This window comes from Lithobates pipiens, unplaced genomic scaffold (assembly GCF_037356315.1).
Source record: "Lithobates pipiens isolate NorthernLeopardFrog02 unplaced genomic scaffold, aLitPip1_a1.2 Scaffold_13, whole genome shotgun sequence".
Taxonomy (NCBI): Eukaryota; Metazoa; Chordata; class Amphibia; order Anura; family Ranidae; genus Lithobates; species Lithobates pipiens.
This window is the reverse complement of record NW_027507718.1, coordinates 204,228,456-204,241,391: the sequence shown is the minus strand read 5'-3', so window position 1 is coordinate 204,241,391 and position 12,936 is coordinate 204,228,456. Positions and strand designations below refer to the sequence as shown.

At 45.9% G+C, this 12,936-nt stretch overlaps 1 protein-coding gene across 4 annotated transcripts in view; it reads left to right on the top strand.

Annotated features, from left to right (window-relative positions):
• Window positions 1–12,936, top strand: part of CENPC (centromere protein C) — a 522,895-nt gene that overhangs the window by 82,549 nt on the left and 427,410 nt on the right. For 3 of the 4 annotated variants that reach the window (XM_077476133.1, XM_077476131.1, XM_077476130.1), the window contains 4 exons: window positions 4,020–4,098; window positions 4,374–4,504; window positions 8,089–8,167; window positions 8,443–8,582. In XM_077476133.1, the coding sequence (XP_077332259.1) occupies window positions 4,020–4,098; window positions 4,374–4,504; window positions 8,089–8,167; window positions 8,443–8,582 (429 nt within the window). The remainder of the gene's footprint in view (window positions 1–4,019; window positions 4,099–4,373; window positions 4,505–8,088; window positions 8,168–8,442; window positions 8,583–12,936) is intronic. The other variant, XM_077476132.1, reaches the window with a different exon arrangement.

Below are 12,936 nucleotides of genomic sequence, written 5' to 3'. Positions count from 1 at the left end.
AGCATTACTTGTGCTGGCCTCTTCCCTGGTTACACAAACACCAAGGTTCCGCCATTAGTAGTGTCCTTATTAAGACTGCAAGAAGTATCTGGATGATTTCTTGTTTGTGCATATTCTAAATTTGACCTTGAACTCAATCGGTCAGTCACAGTTTAGACTCTGGAAGAGTTTGGGTGGATCTTGAAAATTCCATGGTCCGTAGTGTCAACTGCTCGTTTGGAGTACCCTGAGCTGATTTAGACACTGTGACTAGGGTCTTTCTCCCCCCCAGATAAATGTCAGAAACCCCAGTCTCATGTGCAAATTCTGTGTTTTTACTGAACGTTTTCCATTCATACATCCGTGTAATTACTGGTTTTTATGGAGATGGTGTCCTATGCTTATCAGCATACCATTATCCTGCAAAAGGCGGTTATTTCCAAATAAAACAAGCTTCTCAGGTTGTTGGACAAGATGATTTGTCAGTCCTGTTGATGCCAGCCATCCCTGGCTTTGTGACGTCATTCCCTAATGTTACTGTTTGGGAAGTTCTTCCTGTCTCTGTGTTGGGAGATCATCTTGAGTAATGCCTGCCTGTCTGGCAGGGGGGGAGAGGGGGGGTAATATTTTGCCATTTATCAGCTCGGAGCCTGTTGGCGAAGGGGGAATCCAGCCTGCCCATCAGTGTTTTGGCGCTACAAGCGATTTGGCTATCCCTTCTGCGATGGAGTGATCTCCTCAATGGTCACCCAGTCCGAGGGCAGTTAGACAAAGCCCTTGGCCATTGTATACGTTTGTTATAAGGGAGGCATAAAGAGCACAACACTAGTACAGGAGGTGGTTCGGACTCTTTGCTGGTTGGGAAGTCACTTTCCATCCCTGTCTTCCGTTCACATTCCAAGGGTGGAAAACTGTCAGGTGGACTATCTGAGCTGTTGGGGTCTGGATCTGGGGAGAGTGGTGGCAAACATCTTGATGAAGAAATCAATCTGTCTTCGGCGTGGAGTCATGCCAGACCTTGATTTTCGAGCATCCATGTTGAACCTGAAAGTATCCAGGTCCATGGCTAGGATGAGCGATCCTTGGGAGGAAGTGATAGGTGTGATAGTAACACTGTGGGACAGTTACACCTTGATTTATGCCTTTTCTTCTCTGAAATATTTACTCCGGTTGTTGCAACGAATGTGGTTTTAGTAATTCCAGACTGGCTGCATCAGCCCTTTTACGGAGATTACATTCATCCCAGATGCCCCCTGGCGATTGCCGTTACATCCGTATACTCTGTTGTAGAGCATGGTCTTCCATCCTGCTTTTCTGTAACAGGCTGATGGCACGGCAGTTGAAGGCCAGAAATTGAAGGATAGGGGTCTCTTTTGTGGTGATCTTTTTCATGCTGAGAGTTCATAAGTTCAGTTCCCAGATATTTTACTGGATGTGGAAGACCTATTTTGCTTGGTGCGTGTCTTGGGTTGCTCAGCCTTGCCAGTTTTCCATTGCCAAGTGTGTCATTTCCCCAATGAGGGTGGACTGACATTTGGCTCAAAGTACTGTCAAGGGTAAGGTTTCCACCTTGGCTGCTCTCTTCCAATATCCTTTGGCTATGGACTCCCTGTTTCTCACTTTCAAAAGGTTTTACTCAAATTGTTCCCCTGAGAACTCTCTTTACTCTGTGGGACTTGTTTGCTGCTTTTGGGTCTTCAAAAACATCTGAGAACATCTCAGGCTTTCTTATCTACTTTTGTGTCAGCCAATTAAAGCAAGACAAAATGGGATGGGGGGGGGGGGGGGGGTGTAGTTCCAGTAGGGGCCACTCTTGGGTTGTCTTTTCTGTATAAGAACAAAAGAGGGCGCATAGGCCTTGTGCATTAACCATGACACCTTTTTATTTAACCACTTCAGCCCAGAAGGATTGACCCACTTAATGACCAGGCCATTTTTTGCGATATGGCACTGTGCCACTTTAACTGATAGTTGTGTGGTTGTGCAACGTTGTACCCACACAAAATTTATGTCCTCCATTCCCCCCCCCCAACAAATACAGCTTTATTTTTGTGGTATTTGATCACCTCTGCAGTTTTTTTATTTTTTGCACTATAAACAAAAATAACCAACCATTTTGAAAAAAAAAATTATTTTATTTTGTTAATACATAATCCAAAAAAAGTAAAAAAAAACTAATTTTCGTCAGTTTATGCCAAAATGTATGCTACATATTTTTGATGAATAAAAACGTATGTAATATATGCCTGTTTGTTGGTTTGTGCAAAAGTTATAGTGTATACAAAATAGGAGCTAGAGTCGGGGACTTAAAAAAAAAAAAAAAAGTTTTTACTGGTCATGGCGGCGATCTGTGATTTTTATCGGGACTGTGACTTTGTGGCTGACTAATCTGACCCTAAGTGACACTTTTTGGGGACCAATGACACCAATATGGTGATTAGTGCTATAAACAAATTAACTGATCAATGTATAAACGACACTGGCACACTAGGGGCGATCAAAGGGTTAACTGTCTTCCCTCAGTGTTTTCTAACTGTGGGCTCACTGGGATAACACAGATCGCTATTCCTGCTTTACTAGGATCTCAGTGTTGTCCCTGTCAGAACGGGCTTCGGGCCTTGTTTACAGACCCCAGTTTTGCCTCTGTATCGCGATCGCAGGTAGGGGTGCAACGGATCGTCACCGATCCGTGATCCGAACGGGTCACCCCGCTCGGATCGGCACATGCTGCGATTCGCGATCTCGGCCTTAGGAAAGGCCGTGGCTTCGGCCTAGCTCCGAAGTGGCGCCCATCTTTCTACACCCAGGCTGTTTACACTGTGATCACTCCAACAGAGCAATCGCTTGTAAACAAATGATTCCTCTCTCCCCTCTCTGTACTCATCTGTACAGTGGAGGGGAGCGATCCAGAGATGGAAGCAGCCATCCCTCCATACCCTGCCAATACTCTGCGATACCCTGCCTGCCAATACTCTGCGATACCCTGCCTGCCAATACTCTGCGATACCCTGCCTGCCAATACATTAGCCATGCTCTGCCGTACCCAGCCATGCTCTGCCGTACCCAGCCATGCTCTGCCGTACCCAGCCATGCTCTGCCGTACCCAGCCATGCTCTGCCGTACCCAGCCATGCTCTGCCGTACCCAGCCATGCTCTGCCAATATTACAGTGGGGGAGATTGTGGATATTACAGTGGGGACTATATGGTGGCTGCATTTGATGGGGCACAGTTAGGCTGCAATTGATATGTTTTTTTCCAGTATCTTTCCCATTTTGTTTGCACTCCCCAAAAAATTTTGAGCACCAGCTGCCACTGGTGTGTGTGTGTGTGTGTGTGTGTGTGTGTGTGTGTGTGTGTGTGTACTGTATGATCAATGTGTGCCCACTGCTGCTCAACAGAAGTCACTCTAACAATCCCATGCCCGTGTAAAATGCACTTGTTGCCATTTGGGGCCATCTGAATGGTGAACTGCTGAGCTTGGCCTTGGATCAAGCAGCAGAGCAGGTCTGGGTGCACACCTGTACGGTGTTATCCTGGCACACATCAAGCATGGCTTTTGTTCACACGCTCCACTGCCCGATCTGAGGCCAACCAAAGCATTTCACTATTCCGCTGGTTTTACGACAAGCTTGCGCAGTTCAGAGGCTTCAACAAGTGGATATTTTTTAAAAGCCCTTTCCCGCCAGTTACTTAACACACCAAGCACCAAGGTGCAAAGGTGTGTGTAAGGGGACACTGATGGAAGGTGACATTGGGGGCTCTGCTACAGGGTGGCACACTGGGGGGGGGGGGGGCTTTGCTGCAGGGTGGCACCCTGGGGGGGGGGGGCTCTGCCGCAGGGTGGCACACAGGCATGGTGGCCATCTCTAAGGCTGAGGGCCCCATAATCTCCTATTGCCGGGGGCCCCATGAGTTGCAGTCCGTCCCTGCTGGAGACAAAGGAGAATTTAATACATTTATAAAGTACAGTGCTGATTGATCCAGTATGTTCGGTTGGTTGTTTTAATACTTTTCTTTCTGGGCTTATGCTAATATGCAGGTACTCATGGGAATCAAAAACTGGAAGCTGAAGCTTCTGAGGTTATTGCAGGACAATCGCCCATTTCTCAAAGAAAAAGGTATGTGTTTAATTTTATTTTCAGTCCATTTTTGTAAACATATGTCAATAATATTAATCCAGTATAAAAAAAAAGTCTATGTTGTCAAGTTGCTTACACTCTTTACCACACCTGAAAGATATTGATGTGAATTAAAATGATCCAGTGTAGCCATCAAAGGAGCTCTGTAATCTTTTATGAAATTTGTTTTCGTATAAATATTTTAAATATGACAATTTTCTTTCTTTATTAACTCCCAAAATCCTCCTTTGCAAATTATTACCATTCTTTTTAAGGAGCAGTCAAACTAGGAGGGGTTCTAATGTGAACAGAAAAAGCACCACTGATGAAGGAAAAACTATTTTAAATAGTGAAGGATCAGAAGAAACAAAGCTGACGCCATCAAGTAGTAAGAGCCAAACAAGTGGTAAGATCAGATGGAACAATTTTTAAATTGTTATTGGCAGTGTTTGGCTAGAATTATGTTTTTCTCATCCATTGAGGGAGACAGGATGTCCTATACTGTCAAGTGTAATACCACCTCCAGGGTTGGACACTGGCAAACAAATACATCTGTAGTCCAGGCAAGTATAAGCTCTCCTGCAACCAACATGTCTCAGTTCTAGAAGGATGGGCTTCTTTTCTTGCTATCCTTTATTTTATTTTACCAAGGATTCTTCAGTTAACCTCAATTAGGAGTCCTCGTTATGTTCACTACACTGGTCACTACATGGCAGCTATCCATATCGGTCTTTATTCAGCTTGCGGAGTTCTGTACCGAGACCCTGCTGGACTGAACCTTGTGATGCCAGCTTGGACGTGACCATCTAGCACTGTGTTCCACTTGAGGAGCAAAAAGGATTGGCTGGCTGTCAGATTTTTATTTTTTATTTATTTTTTGCCAGTGTCTTGTCCTCCTGTAGGTAGAGCTATAATCCAACAGTACTTGACTTCCTGTGTCCTTCAATAGATTCCCAAGAAAAGTATTTTATGGTGAGTAGATTTATTTATATATTTATGTTTTCTCCATCCATTGAGTGACACAGGCAGTGATATACTGTTTTTGCCATGACTGTCTTAAAGTGATTGTAAAGTCTTTGTTCTTTTTAACTTAAACATATACTTACCTGCTCTGTGCAGTGGTTTTGCACAGAGCAGCCCAGATCCTCCTCTTCTCGGGCCTCTTTTTCAGCGTTTTTGGCCCCTCCCTCCTATTGAGTGCCCTCGCAACAAGCAGCTTTCTATAGGGGCACCCATGCCGAGCCACAGCTCCCTGTGTTCATTCAGACGTGGAGCCGTGGCCTGGCCCTACCCCCTTTCTCTCATTGGCTGACTGACTTTGACAGCAGCAGGAGCCAATGGTGCAACACTGCTGTCTCAGCCAATGGGGAGGTGAGGCAGCTGAGACACTCCTGCAACATCGCCGGATCTAGACGTACCCTCAGGTAAATGTGAGTGGGGCTGAGGGGGGCTGCTGCACACAGAAGACCGTTTATCCAAATGCAATAAGATAAAATACCTTCTGCCTTTACAACAACTTTAATTCGTTTTTGACTTGCCTTCTAACTTGGATTTTTCATCGGTGACTTCAATCAAAATCCTTGTTACATCACAGAGATATTTTCCCCAGTGATTTCAGTCAAGATTCCATGCTACACCTCTGCTTGAACTAGTGTCAAAATAGAATCCTTTTCACTGTATTCAATGAAGGACACCACATTTGCACCCAATTTTGTGTCTATGTCCTGTTTTCCCTTATCCTGAGTACTTCTTGCTCTTGAGTTGGTTGCTATAGTAGTTGGTGTGGGGTGTAGTTCCAGTAGGGGCCACTCTTGGGTTGTCTCTTGTCCGTATATAAGAACAAAAGAGGGTGCACCAGCCATATGCATTCACCATGATACATTTTATTATTATTATTTTTTGTTATCAAAAGTAACGTTTATTGAGCATAAAGAGTTTAGTAACATACGGGTGAAAAAAGTGCAATAGGCACTATATACAGAACTATCTTGATGACATACGTTGCATCTCGACAAGTGGCAATAAATCTAGTATGTTACAATCAGTTGAATAGTATGGCTGTGTAAACCCAGTAGGGGAAGGTGGGAGAGTAGCAGGGAGAGCCAATGGGGGTGAGCAAGGGGGGATGTCCCTAGTCATCGTTATTGTAGGTGGAGGTATCTTCCAGCCATCTGTACCATATTTTATGGTACTTATTCGGGCAGCCCCTATGATTATACAACACCTTCATGTATGGGAGGTTGTGATTCACAGCTCTGATCCATTGTTGCAACGTGGGAGGGGAACCTCTCAGCCACAGTCTGGCTATCTGTAGTCTGGCCAGAAATAGTGTTTCTTGCAGAAATATGTTTAAGTATTTCTCGTTTTCAGATAATGAGAGGAGTCCCAACACACGTTGCTGAGGGCATAAGGTCAGCGGGGAACCCATGTGGTTGCGGAGGAACTGGACCACCTGAGTCCAGTATCCTTGTATGGATGGGCAGGTCCAGAGCAAGTGGTAGAAGGAGCTGTTGGGGTGATCACATCTGGGACAGTTGGGATTTTGCCCTGGGTTGTATTTGGAGATGCAGTGAAGTGTTAAATACGACCGTGCAAGATGTAGAGGTGAGTGAGGCGGTCAGACAGTTTAGGAGACGCGGTCCTCAAAGTGGCGAGTGCCTCCTCCCAGTCTTCATCCGATATGGTGCCCAGGTCGGGTTCCCAACGGGATTTCAGTTGGTAAGCTGTCGTAGTGGCCATGGGTAGCATGAGGTGGCTATAGACTTGGGAGATACATTTTTTGGGGTCTCTATCTGAAAATGATACATTTTATTTAACAATAAAGTGTTATACTCACAAAATTTGCTTCAAGCCCAACACAAAGTTCCAATATCAGCCAGTACTGGTTTTGAAAATCCTTGCTTGTTTCGAGAGTGCCCCTTCTTCATCAGAGCAAAACTTGAAGATGCTCTGATAATATGTGGGCACCTTTTGAAACATGTAAGTCTGCAGAACTCGGTGACATCATTGCGGTGCATCTAGAGGGGTGCTTCGAGTTCTAGTTAATCTGTTGGAAATTTGCATTGGTCTTGAAATTTAATGTTTTGTGAGTACAATACTTTTAATTCGTAAATAAAAGATGTCATGGTTAATACACAAGGCCGGTGCACTTTTTTTTTTTTTTTTTTTCATTTTTGTTCTGTGTAGTGTTTATGGATCCCCCAGCCATAGGTGGGTAGCAAGGCCTAGTGGATGCTAGAAGACTGTAACCTGGATTGTGTACTAGAGATGCCTGGAACCTAGAGAGAGTCTCTTCATAAAGGACTGGTGCCATACATTAGCGCAGAAGTGATGCTGTTATATATTTTGTGTCTTTTGTTTGTACCTATCATCTTACTCCTGTAGATGCCCAGTGGTCAAAATGTGAAGCGCTGTCTGAGTCCATCAATGAATGTATAGTCACTTGCTAACTTTTGCGAAGTCATGTGCAGAAGGGAAATACCCATTACTGCTTTCAGTTCAGCAATATTTTACACATGCCCTTTATAGCGAAGTACCAAAACCTGTCTGCAAAAAAAATAAAAAATAAAGTCCTTAAATTACTGACTGCTGTGCATCCATAACCTGGCCATAGATGATAGGTTTTTCTTTTCTGAAACCACACTTTGCAGGAAAGAAAATTGCTTGATTTCCCCATCAACACAGACACTGTTGATAGGGGATTCCTTCCTGTAGAGCTATTATGTTTCTCCCAGTGGGGGAAGTGTAGGGAGCCATCCTGGCCAGTAGAACACAGTGATTACTGCTAGGTGCTATGGCCGCTGGCAATAATCGCATGCCAAAAATCCGATATGCTGGTTTTTCCCAAGTCAATTGATGTTTGGTGCTGTCAATGTGGTCAGCTGAAGACAAAGGAGAATTTAATACATTTATAAAGTACAGTGCTGATTGATCAGTATGTTCAGTTGTGTGTTTTAATACTTTTCTTTCTGGGCTTATGCTAATATGCAGGTACTCAAGGGAATCAAAAACTGGAAGCTGAAGCTTCTGAGGTTATTTTTGGACGATCGCCCATTTCTCAAAGAAAAAGGTATGTGTTTAATTTTATTTTCAATAAATTGTTGTAAACGTATGTCGATATTAATCCAGTATAAAAAATCTATTACATTGTCATATTTCTTTCACTCTTTACCACACCTGAAAGCTATTGACATTAGCAATTAAAGTGATCCAGTGTAGCCAACAAAAGAGCTCTGTAATTTTTTATGAAATTGTTTTCGTATAGCTTTTACATATGACAGTTTTTTCTATTACTTTATTCACTCTCAAAATCCTCTCTTGCATCTTATTACCTTTGTTTTTAAGAAGCACCCAAACTAGAAGGAGGGGTTCTAATGTCAAAAGAAAAAGCACCACCGATGAAGGCAAAACCATTTTAGGTAGTGAAGGACCAGAAGAAGCAAAGCTGACACCATCAAGGAGTAGTAAGATCCAAACAACAAGTGGTAAGATCAGTTAGTACAAATTTTTAATTGTTGCAGTGTTTTGCTAGAATTTTTTTTTCTTTTTATCATCTATTGAGGGGCACAGGAAGTCATATACTGCCAGGTATAATACCAACTCCAGGGTTGGACACTGGCAAACAAAACATCTGGATCAAAATCCAGGATAAGCCCTCTTGCAACAAACATGTCTCAGTTCTAGAAGGATCGGCTTCTTTTCTTGCTATCCTTCTTTTTTTTTTTTTTTTTTTTTTTTTTTTAACCTAACTTAAGATTACTCATTATGTTCACTACACTGGTCACTACATGGCAGCTATCCATATCGGTCTTTATTCAGCTTGCGGAGTTCTGTACCGAGACCCTGCTGAACTGAACCTTGTGATGCCAGCTTGGACGTGACCATCTAGCACTGTGTTCCACTTGAGGAGCAAAAAGGATTGGCTGGCTGTCAGATTTTTATTTTTTATTTATTTTTTGCCAGTGTCTTGTCCTCCTGTAGGTAGAGCTATAATCCAACAGTACTTGACTTCCTGTGTCCTTCAATAGATTCCCAAGAAAAGTATTTTATTGTGAGTAGATTTATTTATTTGTTTTCTCCATCCATTGAGTGACACAGGCAGTGATATACTGTTTTTGCCATGACTGTCTTAAAGTGATTGTAAAGTCTTTTTTTTTTTTTTTTTTTTTTAGTTAAAAAGAAAAAGCATACTTGCCTGCTCTGTGCAGTGGTTTTGCACAGAGCAGCCCAGATCCTCCTCTTCTCGGGCCACTTTTTCGATGTTTTTGGCCCCTCCCTCCTATTGCGTGCGCTCTCAACAAGCAGCTTTCTATAGGGGCACCCATGCCGAGCCACAGTTACCTGTGTTCATTCAGACGTGGAGCCGTGGCATGGCCCTACCCCCTTTCATTGGCTAACTGACTTTGACAGCAGCGGGAGCCAATGGTGCAACACTGCTGTCTCAGCCAATGGGGAGGTGAGTCCCAGGCAGGTGAGACATAGTGATGGACGAACTTCCGACGGGACGTTTCCCGAACGCGGCCGATAGTTCGCGAACCGTAACGTTCGCGGCGGGCCCATTTACTTCAATGGGAGGCGAACTTTACAAACCTACAGGTCATATTTGCAGCCACAAAATAATTACTAGCTGTGGGCACACAGTCCCACCACATGGCCAATGACATAACACATGTATGAGGTGAATCTGGGATCGACAACTACAAGCCTTCTTTTTTTATATGTGAAATTGTGACAATTCAGGACTGTGAAACGCATGAAGGCAATGGAGGAGAGGGAAGGTCAGGGTAGGCAAAGAAGAGGGTGCAGGAGATGATCACCAGCACTGTGATATAGAGCACTGACACCTGCACCGTGATAGAGTGATCTGACACCAGCACCGTGATATACAGCACTGACACCAGCACCGTAAGCAGCCCCAGGAGGAAGTCAGCATAGCACAGGGATGGTGGGAGCCCCTCAAAATATGCAGCCCCAGGAGGAAGTCAGTACAGCACAGGGATGGTGGGAGCCCCTCATAATATGCACAGCAGAGGTACAGCCCCAGGAGGAAGTCAGCACAGCACAGGGATGGTGGCAGCCCCTCATAATAAGCAGCCCCAGGAGGAAGTCGGCACAGCACAGGGATGGTGGGAACCCCTCATAATGAGCATAGCACAGGGATGATGGGAGCCCCTCATAATATGCACAGCAGAGGTACAGCTCCAGGAGGAAGTCAGCACAGCACAGGGATGGTGGCAGCCCCTCATAATAAGCAGCCCCAGGAGGAAGTCGGCACAGCACAGGGATGGTGGGAGCCCCTCATAATAAGCAGCCCCAGGAGAAATATGACACCGCTCAACCTCTTCAAACAGGAGGGTACGGGCATATAGTACGGTGTGCTTTTTTTTTTGTACAAGGAAGTGAGCCAAATGAAGAAAGAAGGTCTTTGTTCTCGTTTAAAAAAAATCATTTATAGACATATACATGGTCTACTGGTCACATGTGTTGAATTCCTCCGTGATCCATGCCTCATTCATTTTTAGAAATGTGAGGTAGTTAACACTGTCGTGAGCTAGGCGAGTACGCTTATCGGTCACGATCCCCCCTGCTGCGCTGAACGTCCTTTCGGACAGGACACTGGACAAGGGGCAAGCCAACAGTTTCGATTGCAAATTGGGCAAGCTCTGGCCAGAGGTCAAGCCTGCCCACCCAGTAGTCCAGGGGTTCATCACTCCTCAGAGCGTCCACATCGGCCGTTAACCCGATGTAGTCGGACACCTGACGGTCTAGGCATTCTTATGCTGGATCCGGATGACACCTGTCGATGGGTCGGCTGAAAGAATGACCTCATATCCAAAGTCACCAACACATCTTCAAACTGGCCTCTTCTTGCAGGCGCTGTTGGATTGGCACCTGCAACTCCTTCTCTGGGAGTGGGAATTGCTCCTCTGCCAGCGCACGCAAAGGCAGAATGCAGCATTTCTCGAAGCAAGGCCTGGAAGTGCTCCATTCTGACAGCCCTCTGTGACGGCGGTAACGTTTCCGCCATTTTGTGTTTGTATCGGGGGTCTAAGTACGTTGCCACCCAGTACTGGTCCTTGACCCTTATGCTTTTTATACGGGGGGTCCCTATTAAAACACTGGAGCATGAAGGCACCCATTTGCACTAAACTGGAAGCGGTGTGGTGGCCTGGCTCCTGCTCATCATCCAGGATAATGTCGTCCTCTTCATTCTCCTCTCCCCATCCACGCACAAGAACAGGGATCCCAGAAAGGTTTAAAGCATGCTCTTCTTGCTCCTCCTCATCCGCCCCGACACCATCCTCCTCTGACTCCTCTTCAGACTCCTGTTGTTGACTTGTCTCAGATAGAGTAGCCCCCCCTGGGAATTCATCCAGCATTGCGACTTCCTCATCTTCCCGCTTCTGCTTCTCCACAGCTTGATCAATGACACGGCGCAATGCACGCTCCATAAAGAAGGCATAAGGTACCATGTCACTGATGGCGCCATGGCTGCGACTGACCAGTTTGGCGATCTCCTCAAATGGCCGCAGAAGTCTGCATGCGTTGCGCATGAGCAGCCACTGGCGCGGTGAAAAAACCCCAGCTCCCTAGAACCTGTTCTGCCGCAGAGTTCATACAGGTAGACGTTAACTGCACGTTTCTGCTGGAGCAGCCTATCGAGCATATAGAAGGTTGAGTTCCATCGCGTCGGGCAATCGCAAAGAAGACGTCTGACCGGCAGATTGTGTCGCCGCTGAATGTCAGCAAGGCAAGCCATGGCCGTGTAAGATCTTCTGAAATGGGCCGAGATTTTCCTTGCCTGCCGCAAGATGTCCTGGACCCCAGGGTATTTGACAACTAATCCCTGCACGACCAAGTTTAAGACGTGTGCCATGCATGGCATGTGCGTAATTTTGCCCTGTTTCAATGCCCTAAGCAGATTGGCACCGTTGTCACACACCACTTTACCAACTGTCAAATTGAGCGGTGTTAGCCACTGATCTGCCTGTGAACGCAAAGCTGAAAGGAGTACCGGGCCAGTGTCGCTCTTGGCTTCCAGGCACAACAGACGCAGCATGGCAACGTCTCACTTGGCATGTCGAATAGGTTCTGGGGAGCTTGGGCGGCGCAGCGGAAGAGACGCTGGCAGCGGAAAAGGAGGAGTCGGCCGAGGAGGAGAGGGAGGAGGAGGAGAAGAGCCAGGCCTGCATGCAATCCGTGGCGGTAAAACCAAATCTACACGGGTTACATGCTTGACGGCCGTCAGAAGGTTCACCCAGTGGGCAGTAAAAGTGATATACCTTCCCTGCCAGTGTTTCCTAGACCACGTGTCTGTGGTCAGATGTATCTTGGCACCGACACTGTGTGCCAGAGATACAATCTCTTGCCGCTGAACATGGCCATATAGCTCTGGTATTCCCTTCTGTGAGAAATACTTCCTTCCTGGGACCTTCCATTGTGGTGTTCCAATGGCCACAAATTTGCGAAAGGCCTCCGAGTCCACCAATTTATATGGCAGTAGTTGGCGGGCTATGAGTTCTGACAAGCCAGCCGTCAACCATTGGGCAAGAGGGTTATCCGGCGTCATCATTTTTTTACACTCGAACATTAGGCCCACGGAAGCCTGCCTTTTTGCAGAAAAGCGCGAGCTTGGCGTAATGGAAGGTGGAATGGAGGACAATTGTGAGGAGAGAGGAGAAGGAGAAGTAGAAGACGAGGCTGGACAGTGAGAGCCTGGAGTGTGGCTTTGTGTGTTCCGTTGCTCCCACTGGGCTCGGTGATGGCAGCTCATGTGCCTTCTTAAGGCGGTCGTCCCTAGGTGAGTGTTGGGCTTACCGTGACTAATGCGTTGACTGC